This window comes from Arvicola amphibius, chromosome 10 (genome assembly GCF_903992535.2).
Source record: "Arvicola amphibius chromosome 10, mArvAmp1.2, whole genome shotgun sequence".
Taxonomy (NCBI): Eukaryota; Metazoa; Chordata; class Mammalia; order Rodentia; family Cricetidae; genus Arvicola; species Arvicola amphibius.
Window position 1 is genome coordinate 98224799 of NC_052056.1, and position 27621 is coordinate 98252419.

The following is a 27621-nucleotide window of genomic DNA, read 5'->3' on the forward strand; positions in this document are numbered from 1 at the left end:
GGTACCACGAATGGCCCTGGAGGTAAGATCTGTGTGGAACCAGGTCTGGGTGGGACTGGCCCGCAGCAGAAGTCAGAGGGCTAGAGAGCAGTGATATGGGTGCAAGGCAAACAGGAACCTCCCTGTGTCCAGGTACCCTCAGCCATCCAGGAGGGCCATAACGGCCACCCCTACCTGTACACACCGAGACCAGCTCCTACGCATGGGCCTGGGGAGAACAAGAACACCCAAGGTTGCCTCCTGGTTTTCACTCCTTGCCCAACCTGGTCCTCCAAATCACCCCAGTATTCTACTGGGGACAAAGCCAGCCTTGGCCCATCGGAGCCCCTGCCATCGAACCCACATTGCTATGGAAAGACTCAGGATGGGAAGCAGCCAGCGAGTGCATCTGGAAAAGTGTGTGGGTAGGCAGCCCTGGCTCAGTGGATACCGTGGGCCCAGGGATTGTGGAGCTGAGCCTGTGCAGCCCAGGTCATCACCAGAAGCAGTATGACTTCTGGGGAACCTGAGGCCACAACTGGTTTCCTAGGAAACAGTGCCCTCTGGTGGCCAAAGCTGGAACAGTCAATCACCAGGACCAATCCTGCTAGGGCAGTCTGGGGAGATGGTGTGCTCCAGTAGGAAGGGCCCTTGTCCACCCTGAGAACTGTTCTGATTCTGCTGTGGAGAGCAGGAGCCATCAGAGACAACTGTCACTGCGGAATGGTCTATCCCACACCAGCTGCAATTTCCCCTCAGGAACCTTTATGTCGCCTGGTGGATGAGAACTGGTGGGTCATCTCTGGGGCTACCCATAGGGCCTGCCCAGAATTACAAGATACTAGGGCTATTCCTGCCTGCACCCCAGGGCTCTATCATCTGTTTGGGATGAGACCAGTCCACCTGGCTGATCTTGGGGTAGAGGACCCAGGGCCAAGCAGGTCAGACCACTGGAGAGAGGCGGCCAGTGTGGGTAGCCTGCAGGGTGGTCCATCAGGGAGGCCTCAGGCTCTGTCCCCACCAGGCCTCCGCTCAACCCCTTGGAAGCTTTGCACCAAGTACAGGAACCCAGACCGCACTGGCCAGGGACAACACAGGACACCAGACAGCACAGAGGGGCTCGATGCTTCATTTAAAGTGGCCCTCAATGTGCTTTGCTGACACAGCAGCCTCTCCTTGTATATCCAGTGGCCAGAGAGTTGGAGAGTACTGGGACTACCAGCACCAGCTGATGGCTGGAGAGAGCTGTTCTCAGTCCCACCCAGCCTCAGGGGGCTCAGGGATGAGGCGACCAGAGCAGGCTTGCTGGTAGAGCGTGGAATCAGGGTGAGCAGTAGTTCACATGACAGCCTCCATGTGCAGGATCTTCAGTGCCTCCGAGATCTGAGTGCTGGTGTCGATCTGGCCATACATGCCCACCAGGAAGGCTCGGTGCAGCAGCACAGCCGCGTGCTCTACGGAAGAGTTGACGTCAGACAGCTGTGGGCCAGTGGCACCTCCCAGGGCAGCAGGTGGGTGGCTTACCTTGGCAGAGCAGGGTGTACTCTGGTAGGTTCCTAAGGGCCGTCTGTACCACCTCAAAGTCCCGGCTGCCCAGGCAGTACATGAAGGTGGGCAGGAAGTCAGCAGCGATGCTGCAAGAGACATGCTCCAGTGGGTACTGCCCCACGGCCCAGGAGTCTTCCGGGTCTGGCTCAGCTAGCTGGGGGTGACAGTGCCCTCAGTGGGGGCTTACTCACCTGGGATTGTTCTGGATGGAGCGCAGCGCAAGGCTGAAGGCCAGGTTGCGGCAAGACTCCTCCGCCGAGCTCATCAGCCGCTGCAAGTTGGTCTGTTCAAGTGGGAGAGGAATGTCACTAGGCAACCATGGAGACTCAGCGCAGTGGCAACTGCATGAACTGTTCCCAAGGTGCCACCAGGGCAGTAGGACAGCCTGCTTGGCTTCCTGCTTCAGTCTGGGGCAGTGCCCGGCTCACACAGCAGCAGGATGAGTTCCTCCCAGCCTCACTCACCGAGAAGAAGCCCAGGACCTCGGGTCTCCGCCGCGACAGCTCGTCTATGTCGCTCAGCGCTTCGAGCACATCTGAGGACAAAGGGTCTGGTTGGGGCATCTAGGAGGACCTGGGGGGGCCTCCTACCCACCCCAACCAACCCAGAGACAGGAAAGGACAGTCCCCAGGCATCCCAGTCCTCCAGAGGCTCCCCAGAATGCACCAGGCACTGAGTGCCATGCCCACTAGTTGTCCTGACACTATGCCCTCCTTCCCGTTTGGCCTCACACTGGTCTCCACACTGTGATCAGGATGCTTGGAACAACCCCCTCTACTCAATCCCCGCTTCTCCTCTGAAGACGGACAGGCCTACCAGTCACCCTGCTGGGTCTTAAGCACCTCAATGCTTCTGGGGTCCATTGTGCTGAGCCAATAGAGCAGTGCACCCAGGGTGGTCTGGGAACAGCTGGCTCACTCACCCTCAACAGCCTGGCCCCGGGAGAGCCTCTTCATGTGCGGAGCTACGTCAGCTACAGTCAGTGGGGTGCAGAGGGAGACACTGACCAGGGGTAGGGAGCTGGCTGAACGCTCATCTGTGAAAAGTTAGCCAGGGTTAGGCAATGGCTGAACACTGAGGGCTCAGCCAGACTTGCGGACTCCATGGAAAGACTATGCCCATCCCAGAGGCACACTGACCACTACCAAATACGCAACAGTGTTTGGTACATGTGGTGTTCACGGGGTTGGGAGGTGTCATGTGGAAGGTGGCATTCAGGATGCTGGGCCACTCTGGGAGACACAGCACATGTTTTCCGTAGACCTACAGCCAGCCTAGGAGACCATTCTCTTGGTTCTGCCCTCAGGGTGCCACTCCACATGGGAGACTGGTGTCTGGACAGTGTGTCCTCTATGAAATACCATCTATGTGTGTTCAGTCAATCTGGCCCACACAGGCAGTAGAGCCCAGCCACAATCACTGAGCCTCTAGGTATCCCTGGCTGAGTCATCACTCACCCGCCAGTGACCATGTCGGCAAAGCATAGAGCCTGTGGGCATGTGCCACCATCAAACAAGCAAGGGGAAAGACTTGACCTAAGGACCAGCCTGCCCAGGAAGCATCTAGAAGGTTAATGTCTGACATGGGAGCAGAACCCGACATTCCCACAGGAAGGTTCTGTTCAACTTGGTCACGGTACCACCCAAGCACACGCATGAGAAGGTAAGGTCCCACCAGAACCCTTCCTACATTTCCCTCAAGAAGTCCTGTCCCCTCACCTTCGCCTTCCTCATCCAGGCCTTGTTCAGTTCTTCCGTCCCGGCTGGGCAGGCTGAGCCCTGCCAGCAAAGACTTCAGCATCACCAGGTCACTGTTGTCAAAGGACAGGTCACTGTGGAGAGAGCATGGGTTTACTTCAGGGCAGTGGTTCTTAACCTGTGAGTTGCGACCTCTGGAAAACCTTAGCCCCCTCCCCCCCCAAATATTTACATTGCGATTCACAACAGTAGTAAATGACAGTTGGAAGGCTGAGAACCACTGCTCTAGAGGCCAGGCAGGGAAGAGACAGGTGAGAAAACGCAGCAGGGCAGGAAAGACTGCCTGGGCTGAGGTCAGTGGGAAAGACAGAGGTAGGGAGGAGGAACGAGTGAGGAGGAGCAAGCGGGGATGAGGATGAGAGTTGCAGTCCGACCAGGACAGTCGTGTCTGGACTGTCCCTCCTGGCTCAAGTATGGGGCCACCAGCCAGCCACGGCAGGTGTAGGACTCACTGGAGGGGCTCTGCGTGCTTCTGCAGGAAGGCCACGGCTGCTGGTGCGCTGCAGGCCACGTACTTGTGGATGAACTGCACGAACTTGCTGATGAAGGGGGCCAGGTGACGGGAGGACTTCCGGTAGTTCTATAAAGAGGGCAGAGGCACCAGAGGCTTCCTCAGACCTTCAACGTGACACATGACCCCCATGATGACCTCGGGCCCAAAGCCAGGCAGACGGGGGCCCAGTGCTCTGGTTTTTAGATTTTACTGTATGTGTGTTTTGCCTGAATGTATGTCTGTGTACCATACAAGTGTCTGGTACCCGAAGTTCAGAAGAGGGTGACAGAACCCCTGGAATTGGAGTTTGAAATGGTTGTGAGACACCATGTGAGTGCCGGGAACCAAGTTCTCTGCTCGCTAATCACTGAGTCCTAGCTTCAACCCCTGGGCTTTTCTTCCTTCTTCTTCTGCTTTTTTTTTTTTTTTTTTTTTTTTTTTTGAGATATCTAACCTATATATAGCCTCACAATATTATAGCCAAGGTTGATCTAGAACTTGTAATCTTCCTGCCTCAGTCACCCAAATGTGCTGCTGCTACACCTGGCTGGCATGACTCCCGTCTTTGTCATAATATCACAGTAAAGATGTACAGACTAGGGCATGTGATGCCCACAAACAGCACACAACAGGGCTTACAGGGCTTAGCACCAGGGGTCTAGAATATGGGGTTCCCCAAGCAGGAGATGCTGGGGCTTAGGAACCTTAGTAAAGAGTTGGTCTCCAGACAGCGGAGGAAGAAGCCACTAGAGGGGTGGCCTGGCTTTGGCCCTCGCTCCAGATTCTCCTGTGGGAGCAGAAGGAAGGTCAAGCAAAGACAAGAGGGAGCATGGGTAGATGTCTGGGCTGAGGAATGCGGGGACAACCTGCCTGGCACCCACCAGGAGCAGGCGGATAAAGGAGCGCAGGCAGTCCCACAGAGCCCCCTGGTGCTCGTTTTGGAAGACACGCGGCTGCAGCAGCTCCAAGATGCCCAGTACATGCAGGAAGAAAGCCAGGTGGTTCTGCTGCCGGAACTCCTGGAAGTTCAGGTGTGTGCGGCCGTGCAGGAGGGCTGCAATCATGGGTAGGTGCCTGGGGGCCAAGAGAAGGGTACCCCTGGTCACATGTTCCCACCGGACACCCCAACCCCATGGTGTGCCCACTTCTGTGAGAGTAAGCACCTCAGCAGCAGGATGGGGTGGGCCACAGCCAGCTTCCGACAGGCCATGTTGGCATCAGCCACTCTACTTTCAGAAGACCGGGAGTCACTGGTGTCTGCCAGGAGCGTGATGAAGCGATGGATGAGCCCGTCGAGCTGGGGGGAGGGGAGACATGAAGGGGAATACTTGTCCATGCACACTTTGAATTCTATCCCACTCACAGCCCTGGATGCCACTGGGCAGCAGCATGCTCAGCATGGACTTTTAGAGATCATGCCACAGGCAGGACCACATGTGGCCTCTCACACAAAACTGAGGACACAAGCTGACCACCTACTGAGGTACAGTGGAGCACTGGCCAGGTTGTGTAGAAGGCAGGCAGGTTCAGGGACACTCTGGGGGTGACAGGGCATGCCCCTTCTGACGGAGGCCATGTTGTCCACATTACACAACGCATATGTACCACCCCTGTCTGTCCACCATCTGAGCACAGAGCAGGGAGGGGCAGTGGAAAGCACCCTTATGCACCCAGGCGGCTCTTCCAGGAAAGAGCCTACGACAGCACTCTCAGGGCTCCAGTGAGGTCAGGTGAGACTGATGGCACAGCCCCTCCTCCCACTGCTCAGGGGCTGTGTGCTGCAGGACTACAGCAGGCTGTGCCCCTCACCTTACAGATGCTGCTGCTGGTGGCACCTTCACTCTGCAGCAGGACCTCGGGCACGGGCACCCGGACCTCTGGCCGCTGCAAGTACAGCTGTAATAGCAGGTCTCGGCAGCGCTGGCCCAGCACACTGCAGAGCAGAGGGTAGAGAGACCGGGTCACTGGGATGATGTGGCCAGGGGAGGGCCATGTGCTGAAGAAGCCACAGCAAGGGGTCACAGTAGGGACTCAGGTACCTGTCCCCCCATTGTTGGATGCAGCTGGTCAAGTGTTCTGTCACTTTTCCAACGCTCTCGCTGTTGCCACGGCAGCAGCTAAGCAGCAGGGGCAGCCGGGTCTGGATGAGAGTACGTGCGGCACTGTCCCCATCCTGGCTCCTGGTCTCTGCCTCAGACAGGATCAGTTCCACCAGGCTGAGCAGCTCTGGGCCCTGGACATGGAGCACCAGCTCCTCTCGCCGCTTCTGTAATCAAGCAGCCACAGGTCAGCCCCAGGACATGTCGCCACCACCCACAGGGTTGAGACAACTTGAGACCTGCCTGTGGAGTACGCTGGTCCCGGCCCTGCCAGATCCGTGGAACATGGATGCAGGCCCAGAGGAAGTCCAGGGAGGCTGAAGGGTCGAGCCTGGAGGAAGCAAGCAGCCGCTGAACACAGAGCCAGGGCAAACTTCCTGGAAAAGGGCCTCTGTGTAGGGCCCCACTGTCTTTCTGGGGAGTCCCTGGTGCACAATGGGAGGCAACAGGGGTCTCCCTGAGCCAAATACTCCCTGTGTGTTTGTGAGCTGGGCACCTGATGACTCTCATGAGGAAACTCAAGCATAGGTTGTGGCCATAGGACAGGCCTGTCACAGCCAAGGGACCACGAGGCCGGATGGGCAGCTTCTCACAGCCCCTCTGCCTCCCATACCATGGCATGGAGTTAAGCCAAATTCTCCACAGATGAAAATGTGGCAAAAGACAGGAGAGGCCGGACTGTCCACACCTTGTTAGGAGAGGCCGGACTGTCCACCCCTTGCTAGGAGAGGCCGGACTGTCCACCCCTTGTTAGGAGAGGCTGGACTGTCAGCCCCTTGTTAGGAGAGGCCGGACTGTCCATCCCTTGTTAGGAGAGGCTGGACTGTCTGCCCCTTGTTAGGGGCTGGGCACCCAATCAGGATCCTGGCCCAGCAGTTGAGGGTATGCAGGTGCCCTAAGGCACTGAGCACACAGGAGACCCCTCAAGAGGTGCTTACTGCCCTGTAGCAAGGTGCAGGAACATAACTCATGGCTCCCAGAGATTTGGGGTTGGCCTCACCTCTGTTCCCGGCTCTTGCCTAGCAGGACACGGATGCAGCGGTGCAGTGTGGACCAGCTGGCCTGGTGTGTGAGGAGGGCGAGCAGGTAAGGGCGAAAAGACAGCACCTGGGCACTTATGTGGCCTTTACCCTGGAGAGGAAAGAGGTCAGGATGGTCTCAACTGGGCCCAGGGACAACCCGTTCTGACGAGTCATGTCAGCTGGCCACGCTCTGGTGGAGCTGCCCCGTAAACAGCAGCCAAGGGCTGGGCCTGGCACTATCTCATTTCCGTCGTGCCGGGCAGGGTCCCGGGGTTCCATCTTCTCATCTTCCCCGTCTTCTCTGGCTAACCTGGCTTCCTTAGATTTTAGGGTCTGGAGGAACTGTCCTTTCGCTCACCCCTGCTCCAGCCCCTGTCCTAGATGTGGCTACCAATGTCGATCCAAAGAGATATACACCACTAGGGCCAGGAAGGCCAGGCCTGGCTAACCTGCCCCTCCTCTGGGGCTAAAAGACACAAAGTCTGGAGTGGCAGCACTGTTGAAGGGATATATCCCTGTCACCTTTCTTCGTGAGAAGAGCAGCTTCCTCTGAAGGTCAGGGCAGCTACTGACCACTTCCGGGTCCAGCGTCTCCAGCCAATCCACAAGTAGCCCAGAGGCTGGTCCCAGGCGCATGGTCTCTGTGCTGCAGGCAGAAGGATCAGAACAGAGAGCACGCTGCAGAGTCACCACCCTCCCACCCCCTGGCCACATTCCTACCTACCCGGCACCCTCAGCATCCTGCTTGCTAGGGCCTAGGAGCTCATCCTTCTCCTGCAGCAGCAAGGAGCTCACCACCACAATGGGCCCAGAGGCCGAGCTTGGGCAGGAGGTCTCCGCAGTGGCTGAGAAAAGCGCAGTCAGCAGCTCTTCCAAGTGGGGGGAGCGCACCTCGATGAGGCCCTGGAGCACTGTGGGACAGGAAGCTGGCTAAATCAAGTAGGCCAACAACCCGGAGTTCAAGGCAGACAAACGCACAACTCAACAGGGTCCATGTGGGACACAGGGAATGGGGGACAGTACTGGGCCAGGTGGTACCTTTGCTAATGAGCTCAGGCTCCACAGTGCACTTCTCCCCAGACTTCAGGGTGGTAATGACAGCCCGCACAGTGGAGTTGGCCACCTCCAGGTCATGGTGGAAGCTCAGGGCCTCAGCCAGATGCAGGAGCCCGCTGCGCACTGTGAGCAGTGGAGCAAACCATGTGACTAATGCCAGGGCTCTGGTTTGCCCACACACTCTCAGCCTGCCTCTCTGAAGGCTTGCACCCCCGCACACCACCACCAACCAGCCCCTGCCCGCCTGCTGCCCTCAAACGCTCACCGTCACTGATCCTGCGTCTTGCTGAGTAGCGGGTAGCAAACAACTTGAGTTGGGCCTGCAAGGGCCCATCCTCCACGGCAGGGCTGTCCAGCCACTGCAGGATCTGCATAAGCACTTTAAGGAAGAGCGAGGAGAAGCCAGTGTCCTGAGGGACAGCACGCTGTGGGGACAGCCAGCCATGTGTGAGTGAGCACACTGGCAAAGGATTACAACAGCCCTGCCTGGGGACCAGTACCAGAGCCAGGACCCAACATCATCCCACTTGCCACTCAAAAGCATGTCTCTTAAATGCCAGGATGACCCTGAAAAAGTTTAAAGACCTGTCCCTTGGGGAGATGCCTCCACTAACAAATCATACAGCGAGAAGAAACACACGTGTGCACACATACACAGCACATACACAGATGCATGTGTGTGTGTGTGTGTGTGTGTGTGTGTGTGTGTGTGTGTGTGCATGCGCGTGAGCACATACACGGCAGACCCAAACCAGTCTGCAGACAGGATGACAGAGACCTCATTCTCCCTCCACTACAGGACCCCTGCCCGCTACAGGTAGCTGGCTTTTTGTAGTTAAGGACAGGGAATCTAGGCCTGCTGAGGAAAGCCTGCTGGGGACAGCATCAGGCCTGAGGTTGGGTTGGGAGATGCCCAAGGCTGTGTGCAGTGGGCAGAGTCCATGCATTCCCGCCCACCAGTCTCCCGCTGCCCTTCCCTCCCACCAGCTCATGTGCCAGTGTACCTGGTATTGGTAGAGCTGGCGCATCAGTGGGCAGGAAAGGAAGTGGCTGTGGTGCATAGCCAGAGCCAAAGTGCCACCATGTGGGGAGCTCAGCAGGGTGGCCATAGCCTGCAGGAGGCGCACTGTGATGCCTGGCACCTCAGGGTTCCCCTGGCGGATGTGAGCCAACTCTTGGCCTAGGGCTTGCTGCAGTGCCAGGGCAAGGGGGCGTGGGCTGGAGCTCTGCCACCGTGGGTCGGGGCTCAGTGGGAAGATCTGAAAGCAGAAGGTGTGAAGAATGCAGGGGCCCTGTGCCCCTGTGGCTCCCGTGTATACCGCTTCTCAAGTCCGTCTAATTTGGGCTCAACTGCATGAACTAAGGGACACAGGCTCTGTGCTGGAACAGTGGCAAAGGACCCCAACACCCCAGAAGTTGCTGTGAAGGGCAGAGATACCTAGAGCCCACAGAGTCTAGGCTAGAAGCCAGAATCAGACTTCATACTGAGAGCATGGTGAGTGTATAGTAGTAGCTAGACACACATGCCATGAGAGACCGGAAGACGCACATGTGCAGGGGGTACTGCTGGAGACCCTCCCACGACTGCCCTGGTACCTGTAGGAAGATGCCAGCCAAGTCATCTTCAGGGCCGAGCACCGGGACCTGTGTCCCTGCCCGAGTCCTGCTCTGGCCTGGTGGGGGATCAGGGCTGCTTTCTGGCTTAGGAGCCTCTGTGCTGTCTGCAGAGAAACAGAAAGCATGTGGCCTCAAAACTTTTCAACCAGCTCCTGGGACCATCCTGCCTGGGCCCACATGGAGGGTAGATAAAAAAATAAGAGCCCCACTGGTTGGAGGCTGGAACCAGCCAGGGAACAGCATGCAGGCCAAAGCAGGTCAGCCTAAACAGTGACGTGGTGGTGGTGTGTGTACGGGGGAGGGGGGTTTGTACCTCGTCGGGGTGGCAGGGAAGCCGTGAGGAGTGAGTGGAATGTCTGGCCTCCGGAAGCTCCTCTCTCGTGCTGTACCTCAACCAGGTGAGCCATGTAATCTGCAAGACAGCAGCCACGGGACCACTGGAGGTGGTTGAAGCCAGACTGCAGTCCCACAGAACAAAGGACCAGAGGCTGCCACACCACACCCAGCAAGTTCTTCTAAGACTGCAGGAGCTCGGTGGTGCACACCTGTAATTCCAGCACAGAGAGGCAGAGGCAGGGGTAGGCAGATCTCTGAGTTCAAGGTCAGAGTGAGTTCCAGCACAGCCAGGGCTACACAGAGAAACCTTGTCTCACAAACAAAACAAAACAAAGACTGAAGGAGCTGAGCTACAGATTCCCAGCAAAGGATCCAGGATTCCCTCCAGCCTCACAGTCAGTTAGGATGGGGCAATCTAGTATCAAGGGTTCTAGTACCCGCCTCAAGTGTAGATGCCCCCCCAACCTAACAATCACACCATCCAGTCCCATGGGCCCCCAGGACTTCTTACTCTTGTCCATGATGTTCTGCTCCAAGGTCTGGGGGTCCTGGGCCACTGCCTGGTCCAGGTACTGCAGCAGCTTGCTCATGCTGGACACAGGGATGCCAAAGGACTGCACAAAGAGCAGCAGCTGCTGGGGCTCCAGGTCCTGCAGGGCTGTGGGCAAGGCATGCTCAGCTGCCCACTGGGCCATTCCAGGTGGTCACCAGCCCTAGACTCGCAAGGGTAACCCTCAGGTGCCCCACCACAGGGCTTGGCACTCCCTACCAAGACTTTCATGAGGTAGAAGATATGATGTCACCAAAGACCCTATGGCTCACTGGTGTCCAGACTCTTCGATACATGATTCACTGGGCTTTTCAAGTTCCCCTGGTCACTCTGAAATTCCCCTCCCTGCCTGGCCAGACTGAAACACCCAAGCTGGACACATGCTCAGCCCCTGCTGGGATCCTCTGCTCAGGGCAGCTTGCTTGTAGCCCACACGCCCTCCAAGGACTAACCCGAGAGCCCCGACACCATCTCTTGTGTCTCTAGAGGCCGGGCCTTTTATAGCCATTTCTTCCCCAGCCCAGCCTCGCTGTACCAGCGTCCACTAGCCGGGGAACCTCGGAGCGGATCATCCGCAGCTTCAGCCAGTCAGGCAGCAGCAGGGCCTCCTCAGAGGTGTCCACCAGGAAGGCTGTGGGCAGGGGCTTCTTCTCGGGAAACCAGATGTCCAGCAGCTCATGGAACTCACCATCACCAGCTTCAGGGAGGACACAGGGAACAGAGGTTATCATCTGAGGAGCCATGAACCCAAGAGGGACCACAGACCACCAAGGGCTATACTTCTTGCAGTGGGGAAACTGAAGTTTTAGGGGAACAGAAAAGGCTCAAACACAGACAAGGACAGGGCACTGGGCCCAGGACTTCATGTTACCCCGTCTGGTGTTCGGTGGCCAACAGTGTCCTGGGTTTGCGGATGGAACATGGCTTCCTGCCCAAGGTCACCAATGCACTCATGTGACCACAAGAATCTCAGCACAAACTGCCTGTTCTCACAATGCCTTCAGCCCTGGGCTCTATGGAGCCCAGGAGACCCGACAAGATGAGACAGCTTAAATTCAACCTTCCCTGCTGTCCTTCCTCAGGGCAACATGATGACCAACCACCTGCATTCCCCGGAAGTCCCAGCCAGGGCATCCTTTACCCTTTCCACTCTCTCAGGCATAAATGGGTACCTCTGTGGAAGCTGCCACAGGGACCAGGACCAGAGGGAAGGCTACTGGCTAGAGAAGTTCCAGTCAGCCTGGGCTTACCAGGCTCTGGACTTGGCCACATTGAGTTCCCAGGCCAACCCACAGGACCAAGGGGGTATTGGGAGCTCAACTGTGCACAAGACACTCAAAGAATGAGCAAGGGCATACTCATGCTGCACTCAGCAGCGGTGGTGCAGTGGGCGGGGGCACACCCAAGCTAGACCACAGGGTTCTTCCCAGACCATCCTAACTAGAAGCTGAGTTTAGAAAACCCAGGACAGTCAGACAATGGTGGTGCACTCAGAACTCAGGAGGCAGAGGCAGGTGGATCTCTGTGTGTTCGAGGCCAGTCTCATCTATAAAGAGAGTTCCGGGACAACCAAGGCCACACAGAGAAATCCTGTCTCGAAAAACAAAAACAACCAAACAAAAAGCCCAGGACAGGCTACTTACTACGAGGTGGGCCCAATGTTAGCAGGATGACCATGGCATGGACCACAAGGATGTGCATGGTGGCTGTCTCCCCACTGGTCCATCGTAGGAACACTTGGTCCTGAGACTCCGACTGTGAGAAATGGCAGAGGGATAGACACCAGGTGGCTCAGAGGGTAGGACTGACCCCGGGGTGACAGGTTAGCTACCCTGTGCCCCTAGCTATAGACCGCCTGAGTTCACCGTACACCCTCCTCACTCCCGATGACCACCCTGTCTCCTCTCACCCACTGACTGGGTTGCTGCCCACTGGGCCCTCACCCAACTGTAGACCTCCTCGCCCTCCTTGCTCTTGCGCATGCGCCGTACATAGCGAGAAAACACGGACAGCAGGGCGCTGAGTACTGCATCAGATGCAGTGCTGCAGGAGGGCTTTGCAAAGAGGTGTGCCATGATGGTGGAGCGCTCCACGACCAACCGGGCTACATCCTGAGGGGGGTAAGGGCTGTCAGAAACTTCAAAGACTCCAGCCATGAGTGGCCCAATCTCCTCAATTCTCCGTTCACTAGCCCAGCCACCAGCCACAACATTGGCCCTGCCAGAATTCCCTCACCAGGGCCAGGTCACTGTGTGGGCCTTGCTCCTCCACTGGTGTGTGCTGGGACAGGTAGATCAGGTAGGCGCTGATGGTCTGGGGGTCGGTCTCCATGTGGATGGCCTGAGGAGAGGGTGCGGATGTCTGAAACGGATCCTGGCAGAGCGCGCAACAGCCCCTGCCCTCCAGGACTGGCTCTGTCCATTCCGCACCTGCTGTAGAGCCAGGGCAGTGCTGGTCCTCACGCTGTCAAACAGGGGCAGCCTGGGCAGGTCCCGCAGCAGCCACTGATAGCCCTGCAGCGCGTCTGTCTCCCCTACATCCTCCTCCATGGGTGGCTCTTTCTCTTCCTTGTCACGAAGACCACCCTCAGACAGAACCAGTGACAAGCCCTGCAGGTACAAACACAGAGCTACAACTGCCTGCCCTGGTATGCAGCAGGCCCACCTTATCCTCAGATGCACACCTGTTCCCTCAAGCCCCACATGGAAACAGGGCAGCTGTTTGAGGCCAGCCCAGCCTGGCCTCAAACTCACTAAGCGGTCACCTGACCTCAAAATGCCCATCTCAGCACCCTGAAGGCTGGGATTCCTAGGTTGCCCAACACACCCAACATAAAACATGTGCTTGGAGCTTTTCTCTTTGGTGCTAGTGATGGAACAGAGAGCCCGAGCCTCGGCCCAGTGTCCTGTGTGGTATGATATGGCAAACCGCAGTCTGTCCAACCACTCTCAGAGTATGTCCATCCAGGAAGAGCCACAGGCAAGAGAAAAAGGGCTCTAGTTCTTGCAGACTAGACTAGCAGCACCCGTACCTTCTGCCTAGGCAGATTAGAAAATAGGTGTGGGGAGCCAGTGGTTATCCAATACATACTCAGAGACAGGCTGTGTGGCTCAGTGGTAGAGCACCTGCCTAGAATCCCCCAGGAGGGGCTGGGGACAAGGCTTAATGATAGAACACTTACCTAGCATGCGTAGCTGTTAATCCCAGGACCCACCGCCACTCCAGCAAGTCTCTCATACACCAGGCTACACTCACCTTCATGGCCAGCACCCGGGAGGCCACCTGTGAGGAGCCCAGACGCCGGAGGAAGTAGTCGAGCACCTCACACGTGGTCTGCTCATCAGCTTTAGGGCCCAGCAGCAGATCCTGCAGGCGGCCCAGAAGCTGCCGCTGTTTTTGCTGCCTCTGTGGACCAAGAAGAGCTGTCAGGGCCAGTACCTGGCTAGATCCGGTTGGGGTAGAGAGCTGCGCACACATACCTGTCGCTTCTTGGCCTTCTGTTCCCGGCTTTCACCCTCCTCGTCCTCCTCCCCTGAGGCAGTGGCATCAGCCGCATCGTGTAACAGGAACTCACACAGGCACTGCACAGGCAGCACATCCAGCGAGCCTTCGCTGGACTGCACCAGATCCGCCAGCCACGGCATGGACTGAGAGGAGGCCTGAGTGGGCAGCAGGGAGACAGCTTATCAACAAGGCCCAGGTACTAGGCCCTGAATCCTCCGGCCTGCAGGCACTCAAGTGTGCCCTCTGTAGGACAAGTGGCAACCAGTGTGCATCTGAACCACCCATGGTGTCTGCACCAGCAGCACACATGGACACAGTGCATCCTGACACACTCTGCCTTTGGGAAAACCTCTGAAACCTTCCTGGCCTGTGGCCCCCTCCACCATTCTCAACGTAGGACCTACCTGGCGCTGGATGATGTGCAGGAGGAAGTCGGGGTTACGGCTGCGGCACAACAGGTGTCCGAGGCGCAGGGACTGGTTGAGGGCCTTCACCTGGTCCAGGATGTGAGGGGGTGGCCTCCGAGGAGGGCCTCTGCGTGTCATGGGGGACATTAGAGTCAGAAGACCACACACAGAAAACCAGAGTGCAAGTACAGGAGAGCCATACTTGTCCCCGCCCGGCGGCCCAGGGGTAGACACCTCAGCTAACCCTAGCACCCTAAGGCCTAACCCCAGAGATCCACACCATGGGGCAGCGTGGATAACTCAAGGCCAGCTCTGCCTGCTCGCCATCTGTCTTCCCTCACATCCGGGACTGGGGCAAGGAGGGTGGCTTACTGGGGGTCCAGGCTAGTGAGCTGGGACAGGAGGAGGCTGCTGCTCTCAGTGATGGTCTGCTTGGTGGAGGCAGCGGCCAGGTGGCCCTCAAAGGCCAGGATCTCCTGCTTCTCCCTCTGAGAGATCTGCAGCTCACGGTTGATCATCTCGGTCCGTGTCTCCTCATCCGTCAGCGTGCACGGTGGGTATGAGTAGTTACTGGAGAGCAAACATGCAGGCCTAGTACCCACCCCTGCACACAGGCAGCCGCAAGCAATGTTCAGGGTCAGGCACGCAAGGTTGCTGTTGCAGGAGGACAGTCCAAGCACTAGGCCAGCAATGGCACTGTCCAATAACTCCCCAGCAGCTCCAGGCTCCAGAAACTAAGCACAGAAACTTCACACAGCATGACTGCCACCTTCAGCATGGAATCTAGCTAGTGTCAGATTTCCAGTGTCAAGGACACCTGCTCTGCCACAGTATGTGACACCATATCACACCTCATGGGACCCTTGTTCATTATGACAGCCTCATAGAGACACACAGGTTTCTGTGAGGCAAACACTCCCCTTTCTTTTACATGCTCAAAAATTTGTCTCCTTGAGGAATCCCTTCCACAAGGTCCCATGTCCCATGTCTCCCAAGCATAAACTGCACACCTAGTATCCTATACCATAGCCAGACATCTGTTCCTCAATGCCATGGCCATACACACACCCAGTCCCCAATGTCACAGTCAAACACCTAGGCCTCAACATCATGGCCACACACAAGTCTGACCCCTAGAATGTCACATCCTTAGGCTGTGACCTAACGCCACTGCTGTGTGTGGTGCCTGCCCGGCTGGGCTGGACCAACTGCAGCAGTGATCCTCACTCTGACCCACATAGGCTTCAACGCAAGAGCCAAGAAGCTCTGTCAGCTGTGCTAACCATTGTGCAGGTCACCATGGCTGTGGACCTGCTGCATTCCCCGTGGGCCAGGCCCACATCCATTCTGCTCCCACTGTCTGCCTGGTTTGTCCTCCTCCCTGTGAGCAGTATGTGAGCTGCCCAGCTCGTGTGCACAGCGCTCCCATGGTGATGAACCACATTGCCCAGCCCTGGGGAAGGAGCTGAGACCAATGAATAACAGACTTGGCTTCAGAAACTGCACACAAGGAGGCAGACACCAGGGAGGCGGCATAAATAATATTCCTCTGTGCAGCCCACTCTAGGATGAAGAATGCTCACCCACTTACTTGGTCATCACCATCTCCATGAGCATCTTCAGGGTGGGATACTCCTCCCATGCAGCCAGGCCTAGGGAAGGAAAACAGGAGGTCGCCTACAGCATTTTCTCTGACCTCACATGTATGCTAGCCGGCACCTTGCTAGGCTCTGGCCCATGATCTACCTCCCATGGCCAGGACAACTCACCGATGTTCTCTGGGTTGAAGGCGGCAACAACCAGTAGTAGGGGCCAGGCCTTCCAGTAGAGGGTGGAGATGGCAAGGTTTGGGGGCTGATACCTGGAGGCAGGGGCACAAAAGTGTGAGATCAGTGCCAGGGCAGTTCTGCTCCCTAGAACCCAAGTAAAAAAAGCCAGACATGCTGGGCAGTGGTGGTGCACGCCTTTAATCCTAGCACTTGGGAGGCAGAGGATCCCTGTGAGTTTGAGGTCAGCCTGGTCTACAGAAAAGTTCCAGGAAAGCCAGGGCTACGCAGAGAAACCCTATCTTAGAAAAGAAAAAAAAAAAAAAAAACTAGACATGGTTGTACATGCTTGTAAATCCTAGTGCTAGGATCTGGACACAGATGGAGCCCTGGGGCCCACTGGCCAGCCAAACCAATGAGTTCTAAGTGAAAAGGTCAAGAGACCTCGGCTCAAAAGACAGGGAGGAAGACGATGTAGGGAGCAAGACTGAAGGCCTGAAGCCAATCCCCAGGATACAAATGGTGGAGAGAACTGGTTCCCATGAGTTGTCCTGACTTCCACACATGACCTTGGCACGTGTACTTTTACATGTACACACGCACACAAAATAAGTTAACTGAAATAAAACAGAAAACACCAGAAGTGCGCACACACACCTTAAAACAAACAAAGCTAGAGAAGATGGCTCAGCAGGCCTGAGGATCTGCAGTCGAATCTCAACACACACACACACACACACACACACACACACACACACACACTCTTTCAATAAGTAAAGCAAACACGTTAAGTTAAAAAGAAAGTCTGGGAATATAGCTCAGCGGCAGTGTTTGCCTAGTACATGCGAAGCTCTGGGTGCTACTGCTTGTTCTGAAAAAAATAATTTAAAGAAGCCGGACATGGATGTGTACGCCTTTAGTCCCAGTACCCAGGAAGCAGAGGCAGGTAGATTTTGATTTTGAAGTCAGCCAAGCCTACACAGTAGAGAGAGACGGTGCCAGAAAAAGAAAGGAAGGAAGGAAGGAAGGAAGGAAGGAAGGAAATGAAAGAAAAGGCCCAAAAATCAGAGACCCCAAAAAGAAGCTACAGGATGAGGAATGGCTCACACAAGAATGGTGGCTGGCAGCTATGGACCCTGGAAGCCAGCTTCGCCTCAGCCTTGCTGATGCAAGGCCAACCTGTCAGGAACAGGGCTGCAGACTTACCCCGGAGGCAGCTGGATATTCTCAGGGTGGTGGTAGGTACACAAATTCAAAACCGCGTCTATCAACTGGATCCGCTCCACCTTCAGAACTTCCACATCTGAAACCCAAAGGCACTGGGTTCTAGAGTCTGGCCCAGCCCTCGGTGGGCAGTGGGGAATAAGTAGGAAGAGAGACTGGGACTTTGCTCCAGGCAAGGTATGTGTGTGATTGGTACCATAGCATGGTGGGCCAATCCAGGGGAAGAACAAACAAGCAAGGCACTGGCTGTGTAGGTGGCAGAACCCTGGCAGCAGCCCACCCTGGGGTCTGAGGAGCAGTGCTGTGAGAACCCAGAATAGGAAGCTCCATGCTCAGGGTCCTTTCACCTCCATGCCAGGGTCCACCTTGTGGGAACACGGGTGAACTGCAGCACCTGCCAGGGCACAGGGGCACCTCTAGGTCCTCAATCTGGGCCCCTGACCTCCTGGAGAACAGTCACAGCTACACAGAGGGTATGAGACCCAGCTGGGATGGTGGCACCTCAGACTCATGTGGAGCGAGAGGCAAAGCCAGGGGTGTTACCATCAGCCTGCACAGCTGCGGCTCGCTTCACAAGGTGGTCAGCCAGTTCCATGGCATCGGCAGGGCCAAGAGGCAGCTCTCGGGACAGTCCGATGACCAGGATCCTCATCAGGGTGTCCTCCAGAATGGGAACCTCTGAGCAGAGGCGCAGGAAAAAGCTGCAAGTGGTGTTGGGAGACGGACGGTGAGGGCCACGGGGTCTCCGTGGCCAGTGGCCTGATTCCAGGTCACCTTTCCACAAATGCAATCTTCTTCAGTCGAGGGGCCCACGCGGGGAATGCACACTAGGTCCTAGCCTTTAATGGCTGGACAGCCGGTGGGAGACCACTGCCTCCTCTATCTCATGGTCACTCATCCAAGAGTGGCTGGTCACGCTGTATATAACCCCTGGAAAGCAGCTGGGAAATGTAGCAGCTAGGGTAGGAAGAGAGCTTGGGGTACAAGAGGACAGCAGTGTCTACTAGCTGGACTGGATAGTGGGGCGCAGGGCAGATATGCAGTTGACCAGTGGGTTACAAGGGATAGCCAGTCAGCCAAGGCAGTGCAGAGTGGAAGGGGCTGTGACCAGGGAATGGGGAAGAGGCAGGAATTGGGGCAGACACCACTGTAGGGTTGGCAGGTGCCCACAGGCTGCACCCTCTGGCTGCCCTGCCCACCCCAGCTCTCACTTGCGGTCGCTCTCCGGTGGCCAGTTATCCCACTTGTAGTAGGTCTCGGGCTGCTCGGTGAAGAGAACCTTGTGGAGGCTGCGGGGACAGAGCAGGTGTCGATCAGGATGAAGCTGGGAAGGGAGTCTCCACCCCAACAGTGCCCCACATGGACAACCCCTGGCAAAAGCCAGTGATGGAAAGTGCTCGGGGCTTCCTAACCCCAAAGCCACCCACCCACAGTGGCCACTAGTGAATGAGTGACATTGACGGGGGCTCTGTGAGGCTGTCTCATGCTCAGGGCCCTTCTGCTGTCGACCAGTGTCGGGGCTCTAAGGTCCACAGTCAGCGGCTGCAGCAGAGGTAACAAAGTGGCACCAAGCAGGTAGCACTGTGAGGCTGACAGGTGACCTGACTTTACCAATGCACGTAGTCCTTGGGGGCAAGCTTGCTGATGGAGGGGACAACAGTGTGAAGCCACCATACTGCGTCACGCTGGATGGCTGCAATCTGGTTCTGGAACGTGCGTAGCACCTCGAGGTCTAGGAAGGTGAGAGGCTCATGGGTACCCTTTGGCCATGGCTTCAAGTAGGCCAAGCCATTACGGAGACCACCCCTGTCCCTGTTATGGACATCCCATCCCACTCTGGGCCTCAAAAACCAACAGGATGCCTGCAGTGAGCAGGTCCCAAGCACCCAGGTGGGAGGGGGGCACTGCTGCTGCTGGAAGCCCCTCCACCTCCTCCTCCAGAAGCCATGCTGAGGCACCCTGCTCCCCCCCGCCACTGCCTCCAAGAGTCAGCTCAGCTTCAGGAATGTGCAATTGCGCAAGGCTTCCTTCTTTTTTGTTTGTTGTTTGAGACAGGGTTTCTCTGTGTAGCTTTGGAGCCTATTCTGGACCTCGCTCTGTAGTCTAGGCGGGCTTTGAACTCACAGAGATCCACCTGCCTCTGCCTCCTGAGAGCTGGGATTAAAGGCGTGCGCCACCAGCACCCGGCAAGGCTTGGTGCTCATGTCCTCGCCTGAAGACCCCCAGCCCAGCAGGGCTTACTTCTCTTCTCTCCTTTGTCCCAGGCGACGCCAGCCTCTTTCACCTGGGCTGTAATGCCCAGCATCATGGACACAGCCAGCACATCCGTGATGTGAACCACAAACCGCTCCTACAGGCAGACAGAGTGGCAAGGCTGGCATGACCAAGGGGCCTTCCCACAGGACCCACATGGCATAGAGACGCATGTGTGCATGTGCATAGCAGACACAAACACACAGACAGCATAGAGAGGAGGCCAGCATGTCTGCACATCTAGAGACAACCATGCTCAGATAACAGCTAGCAGAAGCAGGCCTTGGGGTCGAGGAGCTGGCCAGGATTAGCTGGGTCCTGATCAGGCTACTAGGAAAGGATTCAACCAACCGAGCTAGACAAAATCCTCTCCCCAACGGTAAACTGCCACCAGGGTGGACTGCCGTCCTGCCCAGGGCCTTGGAGATCTCCCAGCCTCCCTGCTTCATCTGCTCAGCAACACCTCCTCCATCTCTTGCTCTGCACCCCCAGTCAAGTAGACCTCTTACTAGGGTGCCCTGTCCATCCTCCCAGTCATTCCACACTCCTGCCAGCTGCAATGTCCACATCCATGTTGGGGTCACCAGCTCCCCAGCTTGGTCTGCCCCTCCTCATCCTTATGAGGGATGGAGCAACACTTCACACTTGGATGTGTGAACCACCGAGCCCATGTCTGCACATGAGCCTGGCATGTGGCCATCCCTATAACAGGGTAAACCTGTCAAGGCCAGGAAAGTGCAAAGTGGGCAGTGGTGAGCAGGGGCCCCAAGGCACCTTAAATTCCATCTCCAGGTACTGTGGCTCCTTGCGCTCCTGCATGAGTCCCAGGCAGAAAGCTTGGAAGTTGATCTCATGCTTGGTCTGCTTGATGATCTCGCGCAGCAGGGCCCTGGAGGCACGGAGGTAGTCATCCTTGTTGGTCAGCAGATCCTGGAACACCATGGCTAGAAACTGAGGCAGAGAAGAACCACAGAGAGCTGGGGTCAATGGCTATCTAGGTTCCTTTGCCGTACCCCACATCAACCTGGCAAGAGCTTACTGGGACCTGCAGAAAGCCTCCCCCTGGAGAAACACTCTCCAAAAAACTAAGCAGTTAATGTGGTAAGATTGGGCAAGTTCCCACAGCACATCTTGGGCTGCCTGTCCTGAGAAGAGAAGCCAGTCTTCCCTTCATGAATGTGAACTCTTAGGGGAGGAGGAGCATGCTGTATTTCACTCTCCTGGTAGCTGGGAAAGGGTTAACTGGCAGACACAGGGATGGGGACACCACACTGACCAGAAACCTCAGCCCACCCCACCTGACCCACCTGGACTCAAAGAACACCAAACACCAAAGATACCGATCAGATCTGCAACTACCCAATCATCTTAAAACACTGAGGTAGGAAGGCAGCCTCAGGTGTAGCCGGATGCCAGCATAGTACCCCACAGCCTGGCTTCTGCTAGGCATAACAGTGCTTCTTGGGTCCAGAGAGATGACAGACCTGGCACCCACGAGCCAGGACTCCAGACCAGGGCTGGAGATCTGTGAAGATGTCTGCTTGGTTTAGGAAGATCCCAACCAAGGAGGCTACACCAGGCTGGAGCAGGGGCAGTTGGGAAGCTCACTCAACACCAAGCGCTTCCTTCTCCACAATATTAGCTCACAAGGATGGTTCAGAAACCAGGAGCCAATGGGTCTTCCCACCCGAAGGCAGGAGTTCCTCCCTGTGCAGTTCCACAAGTCACCAGCCTCAGATAGACATAAACCTGTGGGCTGGCCCGTGCTAAGTGTCCGCACCTTGGGTGCCAGCTCAGAGCTGTGTTGCAGCACAGTGTAGAGAATCTGCATGTTGTTGGGGTTGCGAGCATTGGAGAGCTCGTTGAAGATCACAAACTTGATGGTTGTGCCCAGGTTGTCCTTGTGTGCGTTCAGTAGTTCCCTGGACACAAGAGCCGAGCAGGTGAGGAGGCACAGGCCAGGCTTTCCCCGCTCCCCACTGGCCTGTCTCCCCGGCTGTTGCCCCGGCTGGCCACACACCTGATGCAGAGCATGTAGTGATTGAGAAGCACCTTGGGCTTGAGGCGGATCTTGATCAGGTGGGAGATGGCATCCATGTCTTCTGGCCCATGCGAGTTGCAGTTCATGCACACAGACATCAACAGGTCCTGCGCTGGCCTGGTCAGCTGCAGGGAGGCCAGGAAGACCATTGAGCACACCACCACGACAGCCCAACTCCCCCCGCAAGGAGGGGCCCCCACGAACTCTTGTTTCACCAACACAGCGCACCTTGGGGTTCTGCAGCCACATCTCCAGCCGCTGCACGGCCAGCAGTCGCACCTCCTTGTAGCCACAGGTGGCTGTGAGCAGCCGCAGGAGGTTCCTGGACACGTTGTCAATGGGCTGGCGCCGGTTCAGCTGGTCACGAAGCATATCCAGAACATACTCTTCTACGCTCTCTGTGAGTTCATCGTACCTAGGCCAGAGGGGGGAAAGGGAGGCCAGGAAGGATGCCAGCTCCGGGGCCCCCACTTTGGTCTCCTGAGACTGAGGCTGTCAGCCCACCTACCTTGGCATGAGCTGCCCCTCCTGCTCAGGACTTAGTTTCTCCTCAGCAATCAGCAGTTCTGTCTGACTGTCCTCCTCTTCCGTCAAAGAGGGATGGGGGCTGCTGCCTGCAGGCACCATGGGAGCCAATGGGTAGCTTCTCCAAGGGATGTGGAGGGCGGTGCCCTTGGCCCCTACCCAACACCTGACATCTCTTACCTGCACCAAGGTCACCTCCACTGCGTGCCCCCTCTCCCTGTAGCAGTACACTCTTTGGGGGCATCTTGGTGTTGAAGGCTGTCTGGATGTTATCCACGAAGGTGCGGCAGTGAGGGCTATCCACCCAGATGCGCTCACCCAGTGAGTCCTCAATGTACACCTGCAGTTGAGTTATGTTTGGACCCTGCCTGATGCTGGCCAGGTACCCAGAGCAGGAGCCCTCGTCATCACCCAAGAGGCCCTCGTCAACACCCAGGGAGGAGGACTAGCACACTGGGGGCCTCCATTTGCTTCCCTCGCTTGTATGGATCTTCAGCATCCTCCCTTCCACAATGCTCCGCCTCCCTGAGTCCCTGGAGGGACGACTCACCTTCACGAAGATCTCAGGCCAGTTCTCATCCTCCTCGTAGGCGGCCATGAGGAGGTTGCAGGCCAGTACAGACACCAGGCTGTTCCCTTTGGCCTTGAAATTGACAGAGGCATCTCTCCGCAAGAGGCTGCACAGGGCCTGAAAGGACGGTAAAGTCACAGCTGTCATGAGATGCTCACACCACACAGAGACAGCAGCAGGTCCAAGGAAGGTGGGGAGAGCAGGCTGCCAGTCTCACCTCAATGACACCCTCTGTGGCAAAGATGTTGGGCTTGATCTTGGCCAGGTACATGAGGCTCAGGTAGAGCGTGCTGTCAGGCTTGGCCCGCGTCACCTTCAGCTGCTTCACGGCCCCACACAGCACTCCCTCTATCCTGTCGTCGTTGCCCTCCAGCTCAGCAGCTTCAATCTCGTCGAGCAGTACGGTGGGAAGAACTGACCACATGGGAGGTTCAAGTTAGAGCAGGGGTGGGGGCAGAGATCACACCCAGAGCCACAGGGAGGAGCAGACAACTAGAGGCAACACAGACGAATCTCACCAGCACATAGAGGCTCTGAGTTCCCAGAAACCACACACCCAGGGTTAGGGCTAGTGCCTTTCTTCCCAACCCATGTCCTCACAAATGCTATGCAGGCGCTTTATCATTGAGTCACACCCCAGCCCCTCACTGGGGGATTCTAGGCAGGGGTTCTACCACTGAGCCACACCCCAGCCCCTCACTAGGGGATTCTAGGCAAGTGCTCTACCACTGAGCCACACCCAGCCCCTCACTGGGGGAGTCTAGGCAGGGGCTCTACCACTGAGCCACACCCCAGCCCCTCACTGGGGGATTCTAGGCAGGTGCTCTACCACTAAGTAGCTGAGGTTGGCCTTGACCTTTCAAGTTACCTGCCGAGTCTGCCAAGCAGTTGAGGTGATGAGCATTCACCACACCTGGCTACTCTGAGCCTTTCAAATGACATCTCAGTAGCAAGGGGTAGTGTAGCTTTATGAGACACAGCTTCAAACATCTGCAGGACAGGATGCTTGTCCTTTGGGCTCTCACACGGAAGCCTCCTAGAAAATGCTCCGAGCAGGCATGCAGACAGCAGTGTCTGTTACTGGAGTGCTAGGTGCTCAGAGGCTGGCAGAGCTAGTGGGTGACAGGACTATGCTACTAGCATCATGGAGCTGTTATGAGTCCCTGAGCGGGACTGGGCTGCAGTTCAGAGGTAAAACACTTGCCTTGCATGCACCAGGACCTAGGCTCAAGCCTGGCACCATCAAAGAAGTCACTGGATAAGTGACAAGAAGCAGGGAACAATTAAACAGCTACACATTACAAGTGTTAGTAGGAACAGGGCAGTGGGCAGTTATCTCCCCTCTAAGGTCTCTTTGGTGCTATCAGGAAATGTTTTCCTGTCCCCGAGGGAGAAACTGTGGGGAAAAGATCTCCTCCTACTTGAGGACCAGGCTAGAACCACCTGGGTTCCAGCACACCTGGTGCACCCGCCCCAGCAGGGCTCAGAACAGTGTTGTTAAAGAGGGGCATGCCACACACATGCCAGAAAAACGTTGGAATGATGAGGCCAGAGCAGTGCGGCGCTGGGAGGCACATATGTGCGCAATGTCAAAAACAAGCCCACAGGAAGCCAAGACCTCATCACACCCACTCCTGCAGAAGACCCTGCCGTGCTAACAGACCCAGGCTTGAAGTGACCCCAGTGAACACTGGGGTGATGGACAGGATGAGAGACGCTCTCTGGGGAAGTTAGTGGTCTCACCTTACCTTCAATGGGTACCACGGATGGCTCCTTAATCGAGGGAGAGATGGCTCGTTTTTCTGCAACTGCAGCCTCAGCCAGACGTCCCAGGGCACTCAATGGGGGAGTAGAGGACAGTTTGGGGCGCTTAGTAAGGCCAGTCAGCGCAGAGGCACTAGTAAGAGAGGCTGAAGCATCTCTCTTACGCTCTGAAGGCAGCCCCGAAGGGGCCGGCTTCAGTAGTGTGGATGCTGTCTTTGATTCATTGGCCTGGCCCTTGGATCCCAGAGCGATAAAGTCTCCAGGGGGAGGATGCCCTGCAGAAGAAAAGAACGCCCGCTTTTGTGATACCCACTCTCAGAGAGGATAAACAAGACCCAGTGGAGACAAAAATAGAGCTCAAGATTACTCAGCAAGACCCCGCCAGGGCCAGCAGTGGCAGACACATATCCAGTGCAGACCTTAAGCTAAGCCATCTCTAAACTCACAAGTACCGGTCTACTTTAATTCTCAATGAGTTTCTTCAAAAGGAGTATGAACCTCACTCTACAAATAGACATGGCCAGGAGGTGGTGGCACAAATCTTTAATCCCAGCACTCTGGAGGAAGAGACAGGTGGATCTCTGAGTTCAAGGCCAGCCAGATCTATAGAGAGAGATCCAGGACAGGCTCCAAAGCTACAGAGAAACCTTGTCTTGAAAAACCAAACCTGCCTAAAGCAAAACAAAACAAATAAGACCCGGAGGTTAGGTAATGAATCCACTGTCACACAGTGAGCAAGGAGAAGCTCCAGGACTCCAGTCAAGATCATCTGGATTCAGGGTCTGTGATTCTGGTCAAGGCACACTGTTTTTTTCCAAATGTTCAGCTGAGCATGGATGGCCTTGTCCTTCAAGAGCCCCCAGAGTAGCTATGCCTTCAGGAACCCTGGATTGGGTGACCATGTCCTGCAGGAATGCTGTGTTGGATAACCATGCCCTTCAGTACTCCTAGGTTAACTGTGCCTCGCCGCGCGTGGGAACGCACCTGAGGGCTTGGCGGCCGCGCTGGGCCTCCGTACGGTGGTGGGCTTGGCTCGGTTCATCCTGCCCCCGGCCCTGGCGCCCCTCGCCGAAGCGCCGTCACCTGAGAGGAGGCGACGGGAGTCACTCGCTCGCTCAGTCATTCATCCCTCGCGCTGTGGCCACTGAGCTGAGTGCCCAGGGCCGCTCGCTGGAGTCACAGAACGGGACCGGGTGCAGGGCACACGCGGCCGGGCGCGGAGACGGATGTCACCGCAGGGAGTGGAGTTCACTTAGGTGCACGGACCTCTCACCTCCTGCACATCATATTGCAGGACCGCAGTACGGTCGCTCCGGAAGTGGAAGCTGATCGGAGCTCGCTCCCAGCACCGATTTTTTTTTCACATAACCGGAAGTAAAACAGACCCGAAGGAGCAGAAGAGACAAGAGAGAACTGCAGAACGTGCACAGTGTGTGTACCGCCCTCTGGTGGTAGGAGGCTGGATAGACCGTCCCCGCGCCGGTCTGAAAGTGACGCTAGAGGGCCGTAAATTCTCCTGCTTCTTTTGGAAGGTGAGGCTGGTCCTAGATCAAAAAGTCAAAATCCTACTTTCCTATTGGTCCATCAATGACATGCTCTGAAGTCAGAGATGCTAAAGGCCTCCTGCAATGGCCTCTGTATTTGACCTGCTTTGGGCACCTCCCTCTACAAGGAGACCAGAGCCTAAAGTCTTCCTCAAAATAGCTACTTCCCACTTCCCACCTCCATGGAAGTCCCAAGGTCTGACCATGTTTTATTCCCAGTGCTGAGTACCTGGGCAGGCTGCCTAGATATCGGGACAAGGACAAAATTCCAGATCTTTCTTTGGGACCAACATGGTTCTGAGATCATGTTTATATATGTATGCCTGTACATTTACATGTATACATATATATGTATATGTGGTGCATGCCTGTGTGTATGTATATACACTCATATAGATAGATAGACAGACGGACAGACAGACAGAAAAACAGATAGGTGGATGAATGGATAGGTATTCCAAAGTAGTAGAATTAGGATCGGGAGTACAAGACCAGGCACCATGTTGGCCAGCCTCCTTGGTGCCAACAGGCCCAGAGATGTATAGTAAATATTTGTGGGTGGGGCCGGAGAAATGGCTCAGAGATTAAGAGCATTGACTGCTCTTCCAGAGGTCCTGGGTTCAATTACCAACAATCACATGGCGACTCACAACCATCTATAGTGAGATCGGGTGCCATCTTCTGATATGCATGCATATGCATCGGTAGAATTCTGCATACATAATAAATAAATAAATAAATAAATAAATAAAATCTTTAACAAAAAAAAGTTTGTGGGCAAAGTAAAGAATGTATGTGGGGCCGGGCGGTGGTGGCACACGCCTTTAATCCCAGCACTCGGGAGGCAGAGGCAGGCAGATCTCTGTGAGTTCGAGACCAGCCTGGTCTACAAGAGCTAGTTCCAGGACAGGCTCCAAAGCCACAGAGAAACCCTGTCTCGAAAAACCAAAAAAAAAAAAAAAAAAAAAAAAAGAATGTATGTGAACACCCTGGCACTGAGGCAGAGAGCCCGGTTCAGCCACAGGAACATGCCTCCTGATGCCTGGCAGTGCCCACAGTTTGGGGGCTTACTGTCATGTCAGAGCTGCCGTAACCACCAAAGGCCAGCAAGATGGCTCAGTGGGTGAAGGAGCTTGCACAGCAAGACTGGTGACTTGAGCTGAATCTCCAAACACACATGAAAATGGAAGGAAAACCAACTCGACAAAGTTATCCTCTGACCTACATATGTGTACCATGCCATGCTTGCCCACACAGGCATACCATGCACACACATACACACAATAACAATTAAATAAAATTTAGATTAAAAAAAGATAAACCAGTGCGGTGGCGCACGCCTTTAATCCCAGCACTCAGGAAGCAGAAGCAGGTGGATCTCTGTGAGTTCAAGGTCAGCCTGCTGTACACAGTGAGTTCTAGAATTGCTGGGGCCACATAGAAAGTCCTTGACTCAAAACAAACAAATATAAAAATGAAAGGTCTGTTTACTCTACTAGACCCGAGTGATAATGTAGCCCAGTTCAACCTCTGAGTCCTTCTGAGGACTTCCTTGGGGGAAGGTT

General features: G+C 55.9%; 1 protein-coding gene across 2 annotated transcripts; it reads right to left on the minus strand.

The window, feature by feature from the left end:
• Nucleotides 1-1092: 1092 nt before the first annotated feature.
• Nucleotides 1093-25859, minus strand: Ints1 (integrator complex subunit 1). 2 transcript variants are annotated; one of them, XM_038346213.1, is made up of 47 exons: nucleotides 25497-25859; nucleotides 24497-24787; nucleotides 22966-23162; nucleotides 22728-22865; nucleotides 22358-22517; nucleotides 22161-22266; nucleotides 21881-22073; nucleotides 21632-21777; nucleotides 21392-21533; nucleotides 20386-20562; nucleotides 19600-19708; nucleotides 18970-19090; nucleotides 18570-18647; nucleotides 17902-18059; nucleotides 17341-17437; nucleotides 16138-16229; nucleotides 15960-16020; nucleotides 14741-14938; nucleotides 14366-14495; nucleotides 13937-14116; nucleotides 13713-13862; nucleotides 12887-13066; nucleotides 12693-12797; nucleotides 12401-12568; nucleotides 12101-12212; nucleotides 10993-11154; nucleotides 10419-10565; nucleotides 9885-9983; nucleotides 9551-9675; nucleotides 8959-9213; nucleotides 8220-8379; nucleotides 7937-8077; nucleotides 7623-7809; nucleotides 7421-7544; nucleotides 6877-7007; nucleotides 6120-6207; nucleotides 5817-6043; nucleotides 5587-5710; nucleotides 4941-5074; nucleotides 4659-4851; nucleotides 3737-3864; nucleotides 3246-3358; nucleotides 2450-2563; nucleotides 1992-2062; nucleotides 1719-1810; nucleotides 1504-1613; nucleotides 1093-1433 (listed from the first exon to the last, which is right to left on the minus strand). In XM_038346213.1, the coding sequence occupies exons 1-47, from the start codon at nucleotides 25633-25635 to the stop codon at nucleotides 1318-1320; spliced, it is 6669 nt and encodes a 2222-aa protein (XP_038202141.1). In that variant the 5' UTR covers nucleotides 25636-25859; the 3' UTR covers nucleotides 1093-1317. The 2 variants fall into 2 exon arrangements, with proteins under 2 accessions (XP_038202141.1, XP_038202142.1); XM_038346214.1 differs by having other exon boundaries at nucleotides 21881-22067; nucleotides 25497-25858.
• Between the last annotated feature and the right edge of the window lie 1762 nt (nucleotides 25860-27621).